At 39.8% G+C, this 19,466-nt stretch overlaps 1 protein-coding gene and 1 non-coding gene across 12 annotated transcripts in view; one reads left to right on the top strand and one right to left on the bottom strand.

Annotated features, from left to right (window-relative positions):
• Positions 1–203: 203 nt before the first annotated feature.
• TRNAS-CGA lies at positions 204–285 on the bottom strand. Its single transcript has one exon. It is a non-coding gene; the product is annotated as a tRNA-Ser (tRNA).
• A 2,647-nt stretch (positions 286–2,932) lies between these two features.
• The window catches only part of LOC100650010 (echinoderm microtubule-associated protein-like 2), a 31,617-nt gene continuing 15,083 nt past the window's right edge, over positions 2,933–19,466 (top strand). For 2 of the 11 annotated variants that reach the window (XM_048411278.1, XM_048411277.1), the window contains exon 1: positions 18,076–19,160. In XM_048411278.1, coding sequence (XP_048267235.1) covers positions 19,109–19,160 — 52 coding nt within the window. In that variant the 5' untranslated portion in view covers positions 18,076–19,108. Of the gene's footprint in view, positions 3,519–12,372; positions 12,392–12,487; positions 12,593–15,920; positions 16,973–18,075; positions 19,161–19,466 lie in introns of those variants that run through there. The other 9 variants (XM_048411280.1, XM_048411279.1, XM_048411272.1 and 6 more) reach the window with 8 other exon arrangements.

Raw genomic sequence — 19,466 nt, 5'->3', positions numbered from 1 at the left:
TATGAGATACGAAAGTTAAGTTAAAGGAAGAAAATACGAAGTACGAAAGACAAAGACGACGCGCTTTCGTCGTGAAATTAATATTCTCGTATACGCGTAAACGGTTTCGTGCTGTTGCGTGCGCGTAAATTTCGACAATGGTTTGTTTTACAAATAATTATGCGTTACGCTGGGTAAAAGAAATGGCGGAAAAAAAGAAACACCGCTGCGGATAGGATTCGAACCTATGCGGGAAAAACCCATTGGATTTCGAGTCCAACTCCTTAACCACTCGGACACCGCAGCTTACGCCACGCTCCTTCCTAACGTTTCTTTATTCGGAAATTATAATATCGAAAGAAATAATATCAAATAAAGCTAAAAGTCCTATGAACTTCCTTTCGAAATTGTAATGTACATAAAAAAGTAGAACAGTCTCGCATAGTACATTTCGTATCTATTCCATTTTTAGATATTTTACGGAAATTATTACAACGGTAACGGAAAATTTAAAAAAAGATACAGTATCGGAATCAAACGGTGGCTAAGAATAACTTTGATCGCGAGTTAACCGGAACGATCGTTATCAGGATCGACGATCAAAATCGTTTTGCTCACTGGTAATCGGTATTAGTACGTACACACATTTACAGAAAACATTTATATCGGCTGTGATAATATTTTCGCTTAGAATATTCGTGTTACCATATGCGACTCGGTGTTATCGACTCGGTGCAGAATAATGCAACGTTGACAGTGATTGGAAATTAAGACTTAACAAATTACGGCAACACAAATAATTTTTCATATAAGCATACGGCGAAATAGATTGTTGTTAAATACGCTGTTAAATACATCAAAATTTATACTTTTGCGATCGATATGATCGTTCATTCGATAAACATCGATACTATTCGATTCATAAAAGAGATTTTCTTTTGATAAAACGAACGAAAATCAATGCGTATACGTATACGTGTATCAAACGGGCACATGCGACGTAAGTGGATAATTATTTCTCATAGATTCCTCGTTTATTCCGTGGTAGCGTAATTTCAGTTAAAATTTCGAGCTATGTATACACACGCGTGCTATTTCGCTGTTTAGAGCTTTCTCATCCAAAATCACGAATTATTTAACGTCAACGTGGACTACTTAGATTTTTCGCTTGGAAATTATGTAGCACCTGTGGCAACAACTTTATTATGTTTATACGCGTATCGATTCTTTTCTTTTTTGGTTTAATTCGCCAAACGTACGACACTATTAAGAACCGATCGTTTTTTCTCTTCTTTATTTTACAAAATTGTATAGCGTCTAAAAATGACGCAAAATATGAAGTCATCTTTGCGGACGGATCATAGCGATACCAAAGACGGCGATCGTCGACAAAATTCATCGTATATTATAATTCCATGGTTCTATGTTTTAATAGTAGACGAAGCATTGGAACTGGAATCCGGTGGAATCGAATCCAGAGGAATAAAATCGTTGTGGAAGTGGGCGGATTCGGTGGATCCTCGTAACAGATAAATGCACGGAGAAAGGAAGATAAGCGTGGAGTACTTTTGGAATGCAAAGCGGTCTGTCGGAGATTTGAATAACTGTTGCAAAACTAACTGGCCACGCACAATATCCATCGCGCAGACCCAACAAAGGATACACTTTTACCTGGCGCACGAAAGAAAGTCTGGACACGCGAAAGGAAGCGTTTCGGGTGTCTGTAAGTAAATGAACGAGTAAGTACGTAATCCACGTTCGATACGATACGATACGATTCGATTTGACGATTCTGCTCGATCCTATTCTATTTCTCCCACGCCCGCCGATCTATTTCAGTCGATCTGTACGCGTAGCTAATTATGTGCCTGTCTCTGTTATCGTATCTGGCGTATCGTATCGTATCGTATCGTATCGTATCGTATCGTATCGTATCGTATCGTATTGGACGGAGGACAGTGTCGAAAAGACGACAATTCGGAAAGTTTTAGGAAATGGTAAAACGTATATTTCATTAAGTAGGTATCTTTCTTTTACAGATCAGAGATTATTCCGTTGTTTCTTGCTTTCGGATATTTTTCGTTCTCGAATAAAATAACGAATAATCTACCGTGTATGTTTTATATACGTATTTAAGTCGTAAACCATAAGTCGAGATGATCGCACAACGTTCGTCATACCCTTAAGGGCAAGTAACAACGTTTCTTCGCGTTTTTACTTTATTTCGTCGCAGTCGATTTCATTTTTCTCGAACGTTGTAAGCGAAAGCCGATCTTTCGATCGTTCGTTACCAACGAGGCATCGTTTCAATGGTAACGCGTCGAAAGAAGAATAGCTTTGCTGTTTGAACGTTGCAGGTGCTGATCGAATACGAAGTAACACACGACAAGAATGCAATGAATTTAATAATTCGAACGAGCCATGGACAGCGTTACGAGAGAAGAATTTCTAATTAATTGGCACGTGCACACCGGCTACTACGTTTATTATTTAAAATTTAATCGAAACGAAAACAATTCTAGAAGAAAAACGCTATTACGTCGTATTACTTAATCCTCTTTTATTTAACTCGAGATCGTTAATTAAAAAAGACGTATTACGCGAAACTGACCTACTTGATCTTGACGTGAAATAAAATTGCTTTAAACAAAAAATTTGTCCACCGAATTATGTGCAAAAAAAAAAAAAAAAAAAAAAAAAAAAGAAAGAAATGGGAACGAAAGAGAGAGATACTTGTAGCGTTGTGCGTGCGATAGACGTATCAGGAAAAACGGAGTTAAACGCGGCGTTAATTTACGCGAGAAAGAAAAGGATGAAAATAAAGCAAATCGAAAGCAAAGTATATTTGGAAACCGGTGGATCGTTTTCTGTCGCGATGGTACGTTACTGCGTCGGCTCACACCTGTTGCCCTGAATAGAACACGCGGGTGATACGTCACTGGCTGTAAACTGTTGGCACGGCTCACCTGTTGGCCTCAACAGTGCTTGGCTGGGTTGTTGAGCGTGCGGTTCCTTTCGCCCGGCGCTGCTTCGTGATCGCTTCGTTATCGCGTCTCCGTGGTCCCTTCGCGGTGCGTTTCCGCGAGAGCTTCGTACGAATCGCGGTTTCGAGCCGAAGAAATCACTCGGCCGTTGATATTTGGCGTTTCGCGGATCCGTGTAAAGGACAAGGGCGACGGCATCGCCCAGGAAGCATCGACGACGCCCAGAAAATTCAAAACGGAAAACGACGAACGAAGAACGCGTCGATCGTTTAGTAGATGGTAGAAAAACGAAAAGAAAGGAAAGGGGAGAAGAGCAACAGCGGCAGGGCTTTCCACGGATTCCTGAACACGCCGTGAATTCGCCTCGAGCCGGATTGTATGCAAATACCTAAGGAAATATCCGCAAGCTTGTTTCTGCCTCTGTTCGACCCCACCAGCCTCGCTCAGCCCCGGCTATCGTGTCGTTATTTACGCTGCTGACTAACGTTCCTGTCTTCCCGTGGAAGAGGTCCACTCCGTCCGATCGTGCATACCGCACGATCGTTTCGCACACAGGTAATGCCGTGCGTCTTTTTTCTTTTCCTTTTTTTTTCCTTTCCCTTTCTTTTCTTTTCTTTTCGTTTCTGTTCTGTTCTTTTCTTTTCTTTTCCTTTGTCTCGTTATTCCTTCTTTCTCTTCTTTTTCTTTTCCCGCGTGTTCGTCACGCGTTCTCCGTAGATCAGCCGAATCGCCGTTACGTTCGAAAGAAACATGGATATTCTTTATTTAACGGCGACTAATTAGCGACTGTGATTGTTAAAAAACTATTATCGATTTGAGATTTGGATTCTTTGGATCTTCTCGCGATCGAGTTCGATGCACGATGCACATGCATCAGCTACCACGTTCGTGAGATTATCGATCCAATTGGATTTTCGCTATATATTGGTATATATGCGTGTGTGTGTGTGTGTGTGCGTGTAGATATACGAAAGGCAGTGAGCTATGCTTTGACCTTGTGATAGTGTTAGATCGATAGCGTTTACATCTCGTAACGATGCGTATTCTTAGAGACAAATTCAAAGCAGCAAGAATGTACGTATGTATAAGTCGTTTCGTATATTCGTTAGCTTGTCGACTCGGAGAAGACGCTAGATGAGTACTGTTTAGTATAGAATTTGTACTTACACATAGGTGTGTGCGTACGATGAACGACGAAAAGCCGACAAACGACGAAATTAGTCTATATCGAATAAGTTTCATTCGTCGCGGATGATATTTTTAAGAAGGAGAAAGCGAAAGAAATCTCGGATTCAGGTGGCGTTCGTTCGTTTCGGTCGAGCAAAATAGTTTGCAGAAAAACGCACGTTCGAACGATAACAAAACGAATATGTAATAACGTTGATATTATTTGTTTCGTTGGTTGATTATACGCGTCGCTGTTGGATTCGGAACGTTATCTGTTGTAATTACGTGAAAGACGATAACTCGACATCGATATACGCGTAAAAAGACGGTGACGCGCGTGATTGTTGTTTGACAAGTGCTTGCCGCAATAGGATACGGTTGACAGAAAGCATAACGTATCGCGTGATTTTCTTACACACCCGTCTTTAGTCCTTTACCCGTGTGAAATTCATTTCGTCAGCGAGACTGGTGAAAGTACAATTCCCACAGCTCCCAAGGGACTACCACGCTCTCAACTTTTCCCTAAAAGTAATTTCGGATCGGCGTTGCTCGCCGCGCCGTGAAAATAATCTTCGATCGAACGTTATTCCTTCGATGCGAGCGTGTACTCGTTCGCGTAAAAACCCTGGACCGTGCGGTTGCAAATTTTCCAGCAAACGACATTCCGTGATCGCCGAGTCAACGTTAGCGTCATAATGTCGACTCGACACGGATCGTTAAGGATTTATGCGTGCATTTTCATTACCTTCTTTTCTAGTTTCTTTCGTATTTCTGAAACGTTTGACGATTCGAACTCTTTGCGCGCCATAGGCGTGCTTGTCTATGCATTATGCATAAACGAACGTCGTTCAGATAGCCTGCGGACTCGACGTATACTCGATCGGTTCAGAATTATCCGCGCGCTCGATTCATTACCACGCGTCGATTTTCACGAATGTTTTGTAGATCGTCGCGGCTATGCGTAACATTACTGTTACCGAAATACGACGCAACTCTTTGCCACTTGCCATTAACTCGCGCACCACTCGCAGCCGCGCGAGCACAAAATTCACTGTCGAGTACGACACAATTTCCACTGTCGCCGACTAACTAACGGATAACTAACTAATGGACACGACTGTGCGAGTGTGTGGTATATGTAAACTGAAAATAAGAAGCGTGCCGATTCGATTTCGGTAAGGGTGAGCGTGTCCACGTCGTCTTCAGACGGACCATAAACAAGATATCGTCACGAGACGAAGATACAGAAATTTTTTAATCAACACCGTTACGTTTCACCTTTTCTTTTCTTTTCTTTTTTTTTCTTTTTTTCGCGCTACCAAACACCACCGATAAGAGTCGCACTCTTTACGCGTCACGACTCGATGTAGTTAGGTAGAGACAATGGAGAGAGAAATTACAACGCTGAATGTCGTGAGAAATCCGGCAGCGCGTTGTTGGCTCATTGTCGGAACCAGTGCTCGTAAATGGCAAAGCGGTACGCTTCGAATCTTGTTCGCTTTATTTTTCACAAAACGCTTTTCTTTTCACGTAGAGCGTGTATCGAGCAACGAGACGAAACGATAGATGGCAATGCTTTTTCACTTTTTCACGGTTTCCTATATTCGATGAATTAACGTAAGATTTTCCTTTTTTTTTTTTTCTTCTCGAAAAGACTATAAAGAAAAGAATATCCGACGTATGGAGAATCTGATTGTCTATCGAGGGGTACTGGTTACGAAACTACGGTACTAAACGATCGATATCGTTGTACGTCGTATCGATATTGTTCTCCTATCTTTAGTAAGAAAGATACGTAAGACACGTAAGCCGCGTTTTCGTAATGGAGAACGGTGTTTGGCTGCTCGCGATAAGTGTCAAGGTTGTTGGAATAGTGAATCACAAGGCGCTCGTTTAAGGCGTTTAGATCGTCGAAATTGCGTGGAAAATTGTTGTAATCCTGCGATGATGCAAACAAAAAGAAATACAAGGAAGAAATACCGGCAGGAAGTTCATTGTTGAGAACCTTCGCGATTTAATCGTGCCGATACGTAATAGGAAGGAATTGCAAATGAAGTTTTTAAAAACAGGCTGCGTGGATATTGGACTTAACGATGACACGTACATACTTGAATACGTACACGAATTTGTATAGAGCGAGTTTCGGCAAATTAACGGGCAACCTAGTAAACACTGGAACAGCGTTTGTGAACAAAGCTCGAGAAAAATTGACGCATTCGTGGATATCGCGATAACGGCCACATACACGTTACCAATTATAAATTTCAACTCTATTTCCAACGGAACTGGTAGGTGCTTCTACCTGAGAATAATATGGACAATTTTGAACGTTCGTTCGCAATTAGTCGCGATAAAGAGCAACGAACGGTTTGGCGCTTTTTATTTCAAGCCGAAGCGGAATTACAGCTCGACACACACCGTCGTCCACCTTTCATCGAGCGAGAATCGTTCGTCCGTACGCCTTCCGCGCCTACGATTACTCTAGTCTCGTTAGCGATTTATTTCAAAGGAAAATGATTAACATCGGATATTGGAGAAGATAGCCACGGAAGATATTCATCGGTGATTTACATAAATATTAATTTGTCGTTTACAATAATCGTTGAAACGATACGATCAACGTGCCGATCGCAAATTCCTAATAAAACACATTTCGCAACGATGCGATCTTCGGCAATTATCTTTCAAAGGATAAACTTTAAGCGAAACGCGGCTTAAGCTTTTCGTTGATTTGTAGATAATTCGGCGATAATTCCATCTATTCGATGGAAGAGTTCGGAAAAAGTAGAATAATGATTTTCTGTGAAACACTGGCGACCGCTGGAACTCGTTCTCCATTCTGCGGAACGAAAATTTAAATTGCGATCTTAGAACGCCGCAGTAGCTGTCTCGCGAGCGAAGACACCTTGAACGATCAGCAGTTAAATTTAACATAAACGTTTAACGATATAATTTGGGTGTACGTGCGTAAAATACGCGAGACGTAAATACGTGAGATAGGCTGTAATTAAACGCATTTACTAAGATCTTTATTCGACCGTTTATTACGTAATTATTCATCCTTTTGCCATTATCCGCCATTATCTTGTTCGCGTCGCTTCCTCTTTTTCTTTGAATTCATTTTTTTCAAAATATAATCCGTCTTTTTGAGCGGCAGTGCGCTGTGATAATTTATGGCATACGAACTCGTACATATGAAACGCGAGAATACATTTGGGAAAAATACAGTGTTACGTATTTGGTTAGTATCGGTGGAAAGTGGACAAGTTTCGACAGAATCGGCGCATTAATTCCGTCGTCGTCGACACGCGAATGCACGGTTTGCATAGCATTGCAGTTTACTGACCTTGGCGTTACGTGCACTAAGGCGTGTGTTTCTCGATAAGCAACTCGGTAAATCGATGAACTTAAGATAGTCGTTAGGGACACGTTTCGAATATACCGAAAAAATCGTCTTAACAACCAGTCGAATAGTTATAAATCAAAAGGTGTAGCGATAAATTAATTCTGTGCTGTACGCGCAAGTGCATAGTTTGCATCGCGTCGCAGTTGAGCGACCTCCAAGCGAAGTAACGATGGCGGTTAAATTCACCTCATTGGAATTTCAACTATTCTATCGTAGGACAATACCAACGCGGATGACGATAAAGTTCTCTTTATTTTCGGTACACGATACGTATATAATACGTAGGTACTAGCGGGTATAATGTTATTCTCGCTTAATGCTGCGAATTATTATCTCTTATTATTATTATCTCTGTCGTTCGCAGAAACGGCCACAACTTGCCTAACTTTTCCGTTTTATTCGCTACATTGCGTATACGTGTTTCTTATTCGCGCAGTTCCTAGTCGAACGCAACGTGGGACGATGGCATTATGTAAATTTCGCTACTCTATCCTATCCTCCGTGTTAATGACACGGAGGTAGCAAAGGACAGATAGCCAACGTTGAATCAAATTTATGCAAGTATAGTCGTCATCGACTTCTAGCTTCTAATCACGAGCCAACGTCACGCGTTTCCCACTACGTGCGTCGAATCCTAGACACATTGATAACGGTCTATACGCATACCAAACCAATTTTTGCGTTAATATCGATCGACGTTCAATGAGTTGTGCTCTTTAATTAACATAATTGTAAATCATTGTAAATTGTGCGTTGAAATCAGAGAGAGAGAGAGAGAGAGAGAGATGTCGTGTAATCGAACCCAGTTTGAAAAATGTTCAAGATAATCGCGCACAATCTCGGTAATAAAACGTATCTTTTATATAAACTCTTATACTCGTCGAGTCGTATCATGATCAGAAGACGTTCGTGTATAATTATATACCTATTTCGAATTGATTGATATCCGTGACGCATACATCGCAACGCTTTCAGGAAGGTCTCTTGACGAATACGGCGTCGTATTCTAACCATATGTCTCGATAATAAATAGCAATTACAACCGCCTGTATGAAACATCAATTAGGTTAACGTGCCACTTTAACAATTTTCTTCGATCGATCGAGGAAAGCTCGTCGCTTTCCAAGACGTGGAACTTTTGTACCGATACTGAGACGTAACGTTGAAATCGATACTTTCACGTATTTGCAAAAATATACTTTATTTATCGCGATATATGAAATGTTGAAAAATTTCTTATACGACGCAATGGGTTGAAAGTTCCTCTTGCCTATAAACAGCTGCAATTGCATCGAGGTCGTTATGTTTGGAAGGCCGATGCTATTGGAGTATTTGCGCACAATTACAAAAGTCTGTCGCAAAAACTCGATACTTCTTCGTATTAAGCGATGTTTCTAATATTCTAATATTCTAATTCTAATATTTACTCTAATCGAAAAGAATTGAAAAAGTAGAAATTTGTTATAACGTATAAGCAACTTGGGAGGAACAGGTTTAATATCATTTTCATATAGTATACCTAACCCCAACCTGCTTAAAGTTCGATAGAACCAGCTACGCGAATATTTTCCTCTGTGAGGGTTTATTTTCGGTATCTGCCGCTTTCTATGTTTTATTTTAAACCGCTTTCAAGGTCTTAAACAATCGCGTTGAATACATAATCGAGGACTCGTTTTTAACTCGTATTCGTTTCTTTGCAAACTTACGGACGATTTTAATTTTCAAACGATCTTCGAATCAGCTACGCGCAACTGAAACCGAATAGATTCGAACGAAAGGCGTACGCAGTTTTTCGGTTATCGTAGATAATGGAAAAAGAGTCGCGTTCTAAGCGAGCGCGAGACCAGGAAGACGTAACGCAACTGCGTCTACGCTTATATAAGGTGTTCCAGATTAATTAAGATGCTTCATTAAGTCTAATGAATATACCATCTGCGTGTTGCCGCAACGAGAAACTCCTCCGTATGATTTTATCGTCACGGAACCGTATTGCAAAATAAGTGAAATTTACAACATCGATCAACTTGGCCTTTTGTAAATTTCTCGATTTTATCAATCCGTCCTTTTCGTTGCAAGATCGACGTTCGATTCGTCGAAAGACAAACCATCTAATTACGTAGGATTATTCGTTAGAAACATTTATTTTTCGTTTATCTTCGATATGGTATATCGAGAGCGAGGATCAAAGGAACGAGTAAACAGGGAACAGACTTTTCCCGTTCTCGTCAACGAACGTGATCTAGTTTGAGCGCGTAGTCGGTCTGCCTGTTAGCTGGCAGGAATTGCGCTTAACGAGACCGGCGAGTTTTATTCGAACCGAGCAGGCTATATCAATGCGCAGCGGGCACCATTCATAGCGCGGTGACATCAATTCGCGTGAATGCAAATCCAGTTTATCATTAACATAATCCGATGTCCGCCGAGAGATTGTCATTCGTTGTCCGACTTACGTAAGGAAGAAAGTAAGGAGAGAAGTATGCGCGGTGGAGCGATCGAGAAACGAGAATAAACGATAAAAGGGAAGGGCCGTTCCAGACGGCGGCCTATCGTTTCGAACGAATGGCGGTGGTGAAAATGACGATACGAGTAGAAAGCAAGGAATAAGCGCGCGCGCACGTGCTTACTTATAGTAACTTCTTTACGGTTGCCGGTCGCTAAATTGGCCCGGTTAATTACTACGTGTTAAGAGCGTAACTCTCGAGAGTACAAGTAACTTGTTATAGATACGAACGTAGACACTGTGCATGTACCATATATCGACGCGTGTTTTGTGCGCGCGCGATTAATCGCGGAGGTGTGCCTGACTAATTATCTAACTTTACTTTAACCTGACTTGGTTAAAATTAGCTTGGTTAAATTAATACGATAACGATCTCGATAAAAAAAAGGAAAACGTAAGAAAAGAAATTTTTATTCGTTCGTTTTTTAATCATCCTATCGTTGCGGTAAGACCGACGCGTGAATTCGTCGTCGATGTATGTCATAACGGAGATTTATTACAAGCAGAATGAAACTTTTGTCGAACGTTGCCGTCGAGGGATACATGGAACCGAACACCGGCGAATCTTAACGCTGACTCGATATCGAGGTTGCTTACAAACGGCGAACCAATTATCCGCGTCGCGTTTAAATACGCGCATATAAGGAACGAACGCGAAGAGAGACGCGCGTGTGTCTGTTCGCAGGCTGTATCGTAAAATAAGCTTCGTGGGGGCCAGTCTTATGCACCAATAAGGCAGCATTCTGGCCAGGTCAATGCTTACTGGTTTTGCGTTTCAGCTCGTTGCCGCGTCTCCTGCTCTTTCAGTCTTTCAACCATCTCCGCTTCGAGCGAAATGCTCCTGTACTTGCCTACGCCGCTTAAGTACATCGGTAGAAGGACTCCCCCCAGTATAGGCTTCCTTCTTTGAAGGATAAGCCAGCTGTTTCTCGATATGTCCTGATTCACGGTTCTCCTCCATTCATCGTATCGGCAAACATTAGCCCGCTCGTTTTCAGTCATTCCCCGCTACCGTTTTATTCATTTTCGTTTCGTCCATCTTCTTCCTATCTTCTTCCTCTAACATATTTTTCGCGAATGTAATCAAGAAAGCGATAAGCAGTCGCGTTTCAGTCGCGCGAATCACCAGCGAAATATTATTTAACGATCAACGCGATTTAAGAAAAAATACACTTGAACGTAAAATTAACTCATCGCGAGATTCCATATAATCTACTTACGTACGTACGTACATACGCACGAATACGATATTTTAGGTATTTTTAAAATCGGGTTACGGATATCTGGTCCGCGGGTCTACGCCATTTGACATTCTTGTACATTTATCATTTCTGATCTCGACTATCCGGCATGCCTTAATTTAAACGGTATACCCCGGTCCCGATTAAACCGGTTAATCGAGGTTTTACGAGCCGAGCGCCGATGGAAACTTGCAACGTTTAAACGTGATTAATAATTGATTTTGGTCGCGCTTAGAAGAACGTATGTACTACAAATCAGATATATCCGATTGTATCTCGTTTATTTTTGGAAAGATTGTATAATACCGTCCAAACTGGAGTAAATCGTTAATGTAACGAAAAGATTCTAAATGGAATCGCGCAATCCTGCATTTACATTACAGATAAACGTTCGGCTTCTGATAAAAGGAAATATCGAATATCGCGTTTCGCCGTTAGATAACAGATGCTTTAAAAACGATTATACTCATACATACGCACATATATAAGTTGCGAAGAGAGAAAATTGCCAGTTTGCCGCATCTGAATTCGCGATAATTAACTCGATAGACTTTCTTCTTCTTTATATTATACACGTATATATATATATATATATATATATATATATATATATATATATATATATATATATATATATATATATATGTATGTATAGAAAGGAACGCAAGCGCGAAAGGTGTAACGCGTCCTAGTTTCTAAAGCAACTTCACCTGGGTTCGCGATCGCGTAGCGCCATTCGTTTTCATTGATCAAGGTCGCGTCGGGTTTCTATTCTTCCTCTTGCCAGGAATTCAATTCTCGAGTAGAGACGAAGAAACTTTTTCAAACGTACGATCCGTAAGAATGCGATCGATTTCTGAGACTACGTATTCGTTTCAGAGAAAATCGCAAACGGTTTGACTTTCAGACGTTTCAACGAGGCTTTCGAGCAGTCACTCTCGATTCTCTGTCTGTGTTCACTTGAGAGTGATACTCTCGAGAGCCAGCTCACGATAGTTTTACTCTCAAATGGACACTCGGGTTTAGAAAAAGTCCCGCCGTCTTTTTGTATGGAATATAACGGTCGCCTGGATTTTATTCATTTAAAGACAAAAATATAATTACCATGGTACATGTACGTATATTTTGCTACGTATATTGTTATTGTAATATATTAGAATCGACCAACTTGACAAGGATATAAGTCGATCAGTAATGTCTTTTCTTTTAGATACGGAGTCTTCAACGAAGGAGCGATATCAGTATGAAAAGAAAAATTCGGACGCGACGATGCACGTAAACGGGCATACGACACAGGACGCGAAGCAAGAAACGAGTAAGTTTTTTTATCGCACACGTATTCGCAAGCAAATACGTTGTACGTTCTTTGAATCGTAAATTACATATTCTAACTATATAAACGCGTTTAAGGGAACTCGATTTTCTTCTTTTGAAAAATCTATTTTACGATAAAATCCGTATTGTAGAAATGGGTTCCCGAGTCGATCTCTACGATTCTATTTGTACTTATTTGTCATTAGCAAAACTTGCGTCATCTGCAAAGAAAACGTACTATCGCGTTGACTTACATAGACCATGCGTATATATAACACGAAATCTTTCATCGCGATCGTCGTGATAATTGGTAAATTCGAGTAAATATAATTGTAGATTAAAAAGCTGTCGAAGGATAGAATCGATACTGTGTGAATTTAATTAGAATCGAGGAATCCAGGAGCGAAAACATCGAACAATTACCAGAGTTAGGAAAGAACGATTTTCGTAAGATGACCGAAGAAGAAGATAAGAAGAATTTATTTGAGAGGAGCGAAACAAATATGAACATCCGTTACACATGTAATATGTAACTATGGATTGGAAAAAACGATTGGAGCGGCGCGTTGCCGTAGAAATAGTTGGCTGTGGAGACGAATGTGAGCCGAACGTGCGTCGTAAATGCGAAAAATAGATATTGTATGGTGACCGGTGTCACTTGTTATATAAGGCGTTGAAGGTAGCGCGATGACGTTATGCGAAGGTGCGCCATGCTCATCCTGTTCTTTCGTTAATATCGATCCCACATTTCGCTTCTCTAGTCGACGATGTATCGTAACGTTGTAACGGTCCTTGGCTGGAATTTCGCGAAATTTCAACGTTCACCAAGCACCTGAATTCGGTGGAAACGTTCGACGTTTCAATGCTTCGTCGAGTTCGTCGAGCATCGGATCGTGTGGCCGGAACATTCGGTCTATGAAGCCCCGTTGTCGTTACCAAGCGCGCCAATCTCGAATTTTTAAACTCCTTTAGGTCGGGGGAAGAAATTTTCGATCGACTAATTAATCTCATCTTTGAATAATGTAGCTGGGTTTTCAAAAATAATAATAACGAATATTATACAACCGATCATTTCTGGTAATCATAGTTTCCTACGTATTATTAATTTACGTTCATACTTTACGCTTTATATTTTAATCAATTATGTCAGGATACAACGCTGTAATAAAATACGCGATAAATAAGCAGAGTAATAATAATACGATGGTATTGCGTTAGTAATAGCGTAAGTCGCTAATTGCGTTAAATTAGAACGAAAATTGGTGTAATCTGATACCGATATAATTAGAAATTGTCGATATCCGGAGACAGTAGACGAGATAAGTAGTATATATATAGCTGCATATTTGCGTAACCTTCTTTTTGGCTATTAATATACATACATATATCGAAATTAGCTAGCATGGCCACTGAATATTCTACACCTACGTAACGAAACGTTCGTCTAGACTAAAAATATCATCGGCAACCAAAAACAATTCACTATTTTACCGTTATGTTGTCAACGTAACGACAAAATGTATCGATAAGAACTGAACTTTGTTTTTACACTGACATTATTATTATATCGTAATTTATATATTATATACGTATATATATATATTATATTATAATTGGCGTATCAGTTTGAAAATCAATTTCAACAACGTTGGAATAAGCGATAATAGATAACTTGCATAACTAGATATTTGTATCAAAAGGGTCGTATTAGTTGTGTTTGATACTCGTGGATCAATAAATGACGTAATGGAAGCAACGTACGTTCTTTAAAAAACGGACAATGCAGCAAAGCAACGATACTTTGATTAAAAAATTTAAATTCGTATTTTGCTATTGGATACATAATTCATCGGTTTCCTATTAAATTAACGAATGAAATTCTTTAATGTCCCGAAAATTTTTCGCACGTTATTCAACTAGAAGTTGGGGTAAATAACGTGTAACGAATATCGGCTACCAGATGTTTACGATAAGTATCGACTCTCGACGAAAAAATTCTTCCTTTTTATAAGCAAGAAATCGTTTCCCGTAGATAGTTCGTTATACTCTTAGCCGCTTAAAATAAAACTTGCCGGTCGCATGGAAAGTTTTGGTAATCGTTTTTTTTACTATTTCGATAGAGTTTGACTTGTTTTGCAGACTGCGTGATCCGGTAGAATCGTACCGGAGGATGACATAACCGAAGTAGTTTTTAATGGAACGACTTCGTCGATATAGGACAAGATGATTTCAAAGAATAGCTAGGGTGTGTCCGATAACCAGGATGCGACTCGTTCGTTAGAGACGACCCCAAATGATAAATCGAACGCGTCTAATCTCATCTCCGGAAATGAGTAGAGTCGTTTGGTTTGCATTTATGGGATAGGTTTCTCGCGATCAAGCGAGCAAACTTCGTAACGAATATTTTTCGAGATGTTAAAATAATAATAAATAAATAATAAATAATCGAATAATTGCCGAATCGAATATATTAATTGACGAATAAAATATCGAATATCCGTAAAAGTTCTTCGCTTGTTTCTCTTTTCAATGGAAAATGTTTTAAAGATATTATACTTGGAAAAGGGTGTATAATTAAAAGAAAAGCTTGGTTAAGTTAGAATTAGTGTTAGCGGTATTAACGCCGATTAAGTCGAAAGAATACAAAAATCGAACAAACTCTGGCTAAGTAAAATTTTCGTACGTAAATCGTCGAGCGTCGTAAATCGGTCATTTAAGTTTTCGTAGAGAATTGCCATTTGGCAAAAGTGTGTCGCTTACTTCGGGGCGACTTGTGCGAATAATTCATTTGCGCTTCGTCATCTCTAATCTTAGACTGATTCAATTTTAAACCATTGCCATTGTACAATATTGTACTATCTTTCGATCGATAACGGTGATTGAAACTTGCTATTTAATAAAAATTCATATTATCGTTGATTGATTATAATACAATTAAGAAAGATGCCCGTTCAGCGTTGTAAAAGATACGTTTTTAACCGGGTTTCGTTAAATTTACTAACTCGTATGTTTTGTCAATTGCTAGGGGGGGGGGGGGGGAACGTTCTTTCGTCGCTCCTCGAACTACGTACGATTCGAATTCTAGTCCTCTACACTGGCACCGCTAGAATTCAAAGAAACAGTAGGAAGGAAACAAAAAGAGGAAAAGAAAAAGAAAAAAACGCGTAAAATACGGGTGGCCGGTGCCGGTGCGTGTTTGCGCGTTTGTGTAGTTGTCAGTGGTATCGTGACCCCGGTGAATGGCTCGCGTAACGTAGCCGAGTCATCTGGATCATCTGGAGTATCTAGAACGTATTGATCGCGGCTAAGCAGCTGTACTCTCGGGCTGACAGTAACGTTAGGGCGACCGTACGGAAAACACACGTGTACGCGTTCTCGCGACGGAAACGTCGTTGTCGTCGGTGCTATCGTCGTTCTGCTAGCTACGGGGAAACTCGAGGGAAAGTGCAAAGCCCTTTGTCTCGGATCGATCCAAGCGATTTCCAAGTACCGTTGCGGTCGATAAAAATGAAAAAAAGCGGAACGAAACAGGTCGGGACGCCGGTTCGTTGAAACGCGATTTTTCCTTCCAATGCTTCTCGGGTAAACAGATGGTTTAATATTCGAAAGGTTGGATCGTGGTTCCACGCTGGTTGTCGTGTTTTGTACGGTGTTATCGAGAAAGACTCTGCGAAGATGCGGATCAGTGACAGCGAACCTTTGGAATTTTTATGTTTCGGTGTTTTCAAGGTTCCGCCCCCTTTCCGTAGTAGTTTTTAACAAAAATGTAGTTTATATTTCTAATTTATATACACGTAGATATCGGTACATCGCGATTTTAGAACGACGATTCGTTGAATTTTCAGTGTCCGTTTTCGTCTCAGTGCTTGTACAAATTTTTCGAACGTTTTAATAAGAATCTGCTTCGCAAGAAAGGCGAATGATTTTATTCGCGCCGAAAATACAGATCGCGAAAGATATATTTGTATCGGTATAATTATTATATATAAACGAAGAAAACGATTTAGAGAGTAGAATGAAAATAATTGAAACGATGTTCGTTCCAAACGAATGCTGTTATCTCGTGTAATAAACATGTCAAGCAAAACTTTCCCAGATTCGAATAACAGTAGTAGTACGTAACACACGTATTTGTACAATACATGTATATTTCTCTCGAATCGTGGAACGACGACTATAAATATAAATAACTGTTTCAAAGTTTGATATAACGTGGAATAGTCGATCGAAATGTTTAGCCTTAAAAGCAAACGTAATTTATTCGACGCTTATCTTTTCAAAATGGTAGGGGAAATACCAAACGCTTCTTCGTCTATCCGTGGAAGATATAGTTTTACATAACGCTGATATTATATTCTTGAGTCTGATGATAGAATAGCAAGTAAGTAGATGTCTGTCGTATTAAGAAATACTAATCTTTCACGAGAAGCAAAACATATGTTGTCCGATCGTAAAATTATTTTTCTCGTTAGTCGATGGATTTATTTATATTTTGAATATGATACGACATTTTTCCAATGAATTTGGCTGTTCGATAATTAAGAAGTCGTAATATCCGCAACTCCGGAATAATTTGTCTCTTTTAGAAGTATCGATTTATGCGATATTAAATTTACAATTTTCAAACGATTACACCGCAAATTTGAACGTATCACGCTATCTCTACAATTTCATACTGCGGATAATAAATATATTATTACTTTCGCGTCTTCTTTTTACTTATCTCCTTTATTGGTTACAGTTTGTCCTTATCGACGTTAGAATCTTCTCGCTCATTTACTCACTCACGAAAGAAAGCGTTAATCGATCTCTTGTTTTTCGCTTGTTGTTCGTTCTATTTTCAACAAACAGAGATTTAATTCGATATAATACGAAATTTATTTTTCTGCTTCTACCCATGTGCTGTTGCCATCGAAGATTTTTTTTTCTGAAAAAATATGTGCTTAGTCATAAATTGCGAATAATGTTTTAACGATACCGACTTTCATGATGTTTCGCAACTCGCAATCGATTATGTATACAGAGTTTCCTGGGTCCTTTCCGCCAAACGGTACTAATATATTCTAAGAATAAACATAGGAAGAGAGTGTTGTATAAAAATGTCGTGAAAAGTTGTAAGAAGAGTACGAAAAATAACGGCGGATTTATCTTTCGTTCGATAAAAGTTTGAACAGTTACCGCGTTCTTTTCACGTAAGAAGAATTAACGCAACGAACGTGTAACTCGGCTGTTGATGGAAATTTTAAAAAAATTTCGTTGATTTCGTTTTGTACAGTACTAGATTTACGCGAAGAGAAATTATTTTTTATATCGATCTCTCTGATCTAGCCGGTTGGTGCGAGTGCATTGTAATTAATACTTTAATACTTTATTAAGGTAAATGGAACAGTTTGCTGTTACTATTTAGCGTTACAATTGTGGGAAATGGGTCATTAAATAATTCTACGTTACAGAATGATTTGCATATAATCGGAGTAAACGTGTACGTTATAAACCTTGTGAAAAGTTTCTTTCGCTTCTTTCTCGTATTCTTTACGGGAATACGATGTTACAGCGATCATGGATTTTTAGTATGTATATTATTAGAAGCCACTCTCGATACCGAGAAATCGCGATGTTTCTATTTTATAGAAATTTTGATCACATACCATTTTTTATATAAGCATGATATCTAAAAAAAAAAAAAAAAACGTATTTCAGTAATTGTGCACGAAAGAGGCCCAATTTTGTTCAATTCCGGATGCGTTATCCCGAGGGACCTGAGTATCAGGGCGCTTTGTTCGACGCGTGGCGCGATCGTGGTTGAAAAGTTACGGCGAAAAGAAAATGCTACACTTGCTAGATCGCATTTACACCGATATAACTGGTTAAAAGTGAAATTGCATAAGCATTTGCGTAGGATCGCGATCTTAACGGTGGTAAGATATAGTTAAGTTACGTAAGTTTAGATTACATCGAGTGGCCGGGGTGCCGAACCCCTAGATTCCTCGAAACATCTAACCTGATCTAAGCTGACTTTTAAACCACGATCGTGACACGGTTCGTACAAAGTACGCGTTACTCAAGACCTTCTCCTCTACAACGTATCTCAAGGTCGAGGTCAACGTCATTGGACTCGCGATCCCCTTTTACGCGTAATCGTCCATATTTCCACATAACGAAAATATTTCGGTAGTTCTCTGTTCGATCGATAGAAGTTTCGTAGCCCGAAGATTTGTACAAGCACGGAGATCGAAGAAAACACGCGAAAACCCCGTTCGACCGTTCTTAGCGATGTACCCGTATAATTCTAATGCGATATATTCGAAGAAATTTCGAATCTTTCGATTAGGAAGTAAACGATGGATCAAACGAAACGCATCGACCCATAGAACGTAATAAACGCTTGGAGAAAACTGATTATTCGGCCGAAGAGACATGCTGCGAAACGGAGCACGTTGGCTCTGTTTGCGTTCGTTGATCAATTCGATCGAATAACGTATTAATACGTCGAAGTCATCCTAAAGGGTTAATCGCAATGTCCACGCCGGACGCGATGGACACCATCGACGAAGCGGAGCAGGCGTGGCGTGAGTATCGCTAGAACTCCAAACATACTTTTCCCTTTTTGCCTTTTTTCAATCCTCTGTTACTTGCGGAAATAATCGTGTCACGTTAAATCCATAATTAACGCCGATGATGGTCGATTCTAGATACCTTGCAACTTGCGCGTGCCTGCACTCCCGGATTAGATAATCGTGCACATTCGTACCATGTGGATGGTAGATGGTTTTTTTTTACAGCCAAGTGGACGCTATGATACGCGAACAAACCGTAACTCGACGATCACAAACTAGAGAAATCTGACAAATCTGAGAGATCTGACAAACGTGTAG

The sequence above is a fragment of the Bombus terrestris genome, chromosome 13 (genome assembly GCF_910591885.1).
Source record: "Bombus terrestris chromosome 13, iyBomTerr1.2, whole genome shotgun sequence".
In the NCBI taxonomy this organism is placed as follows: domain Eukaryota; kingdom Metazoa; phylum Arthropoda; class Insecta; order Hymenoptera; family Apidae; genus Bombus; species Bombus terrestris.
This window is presented reverse-complemented; position numbering and strand designations above follow the sequence as displayed.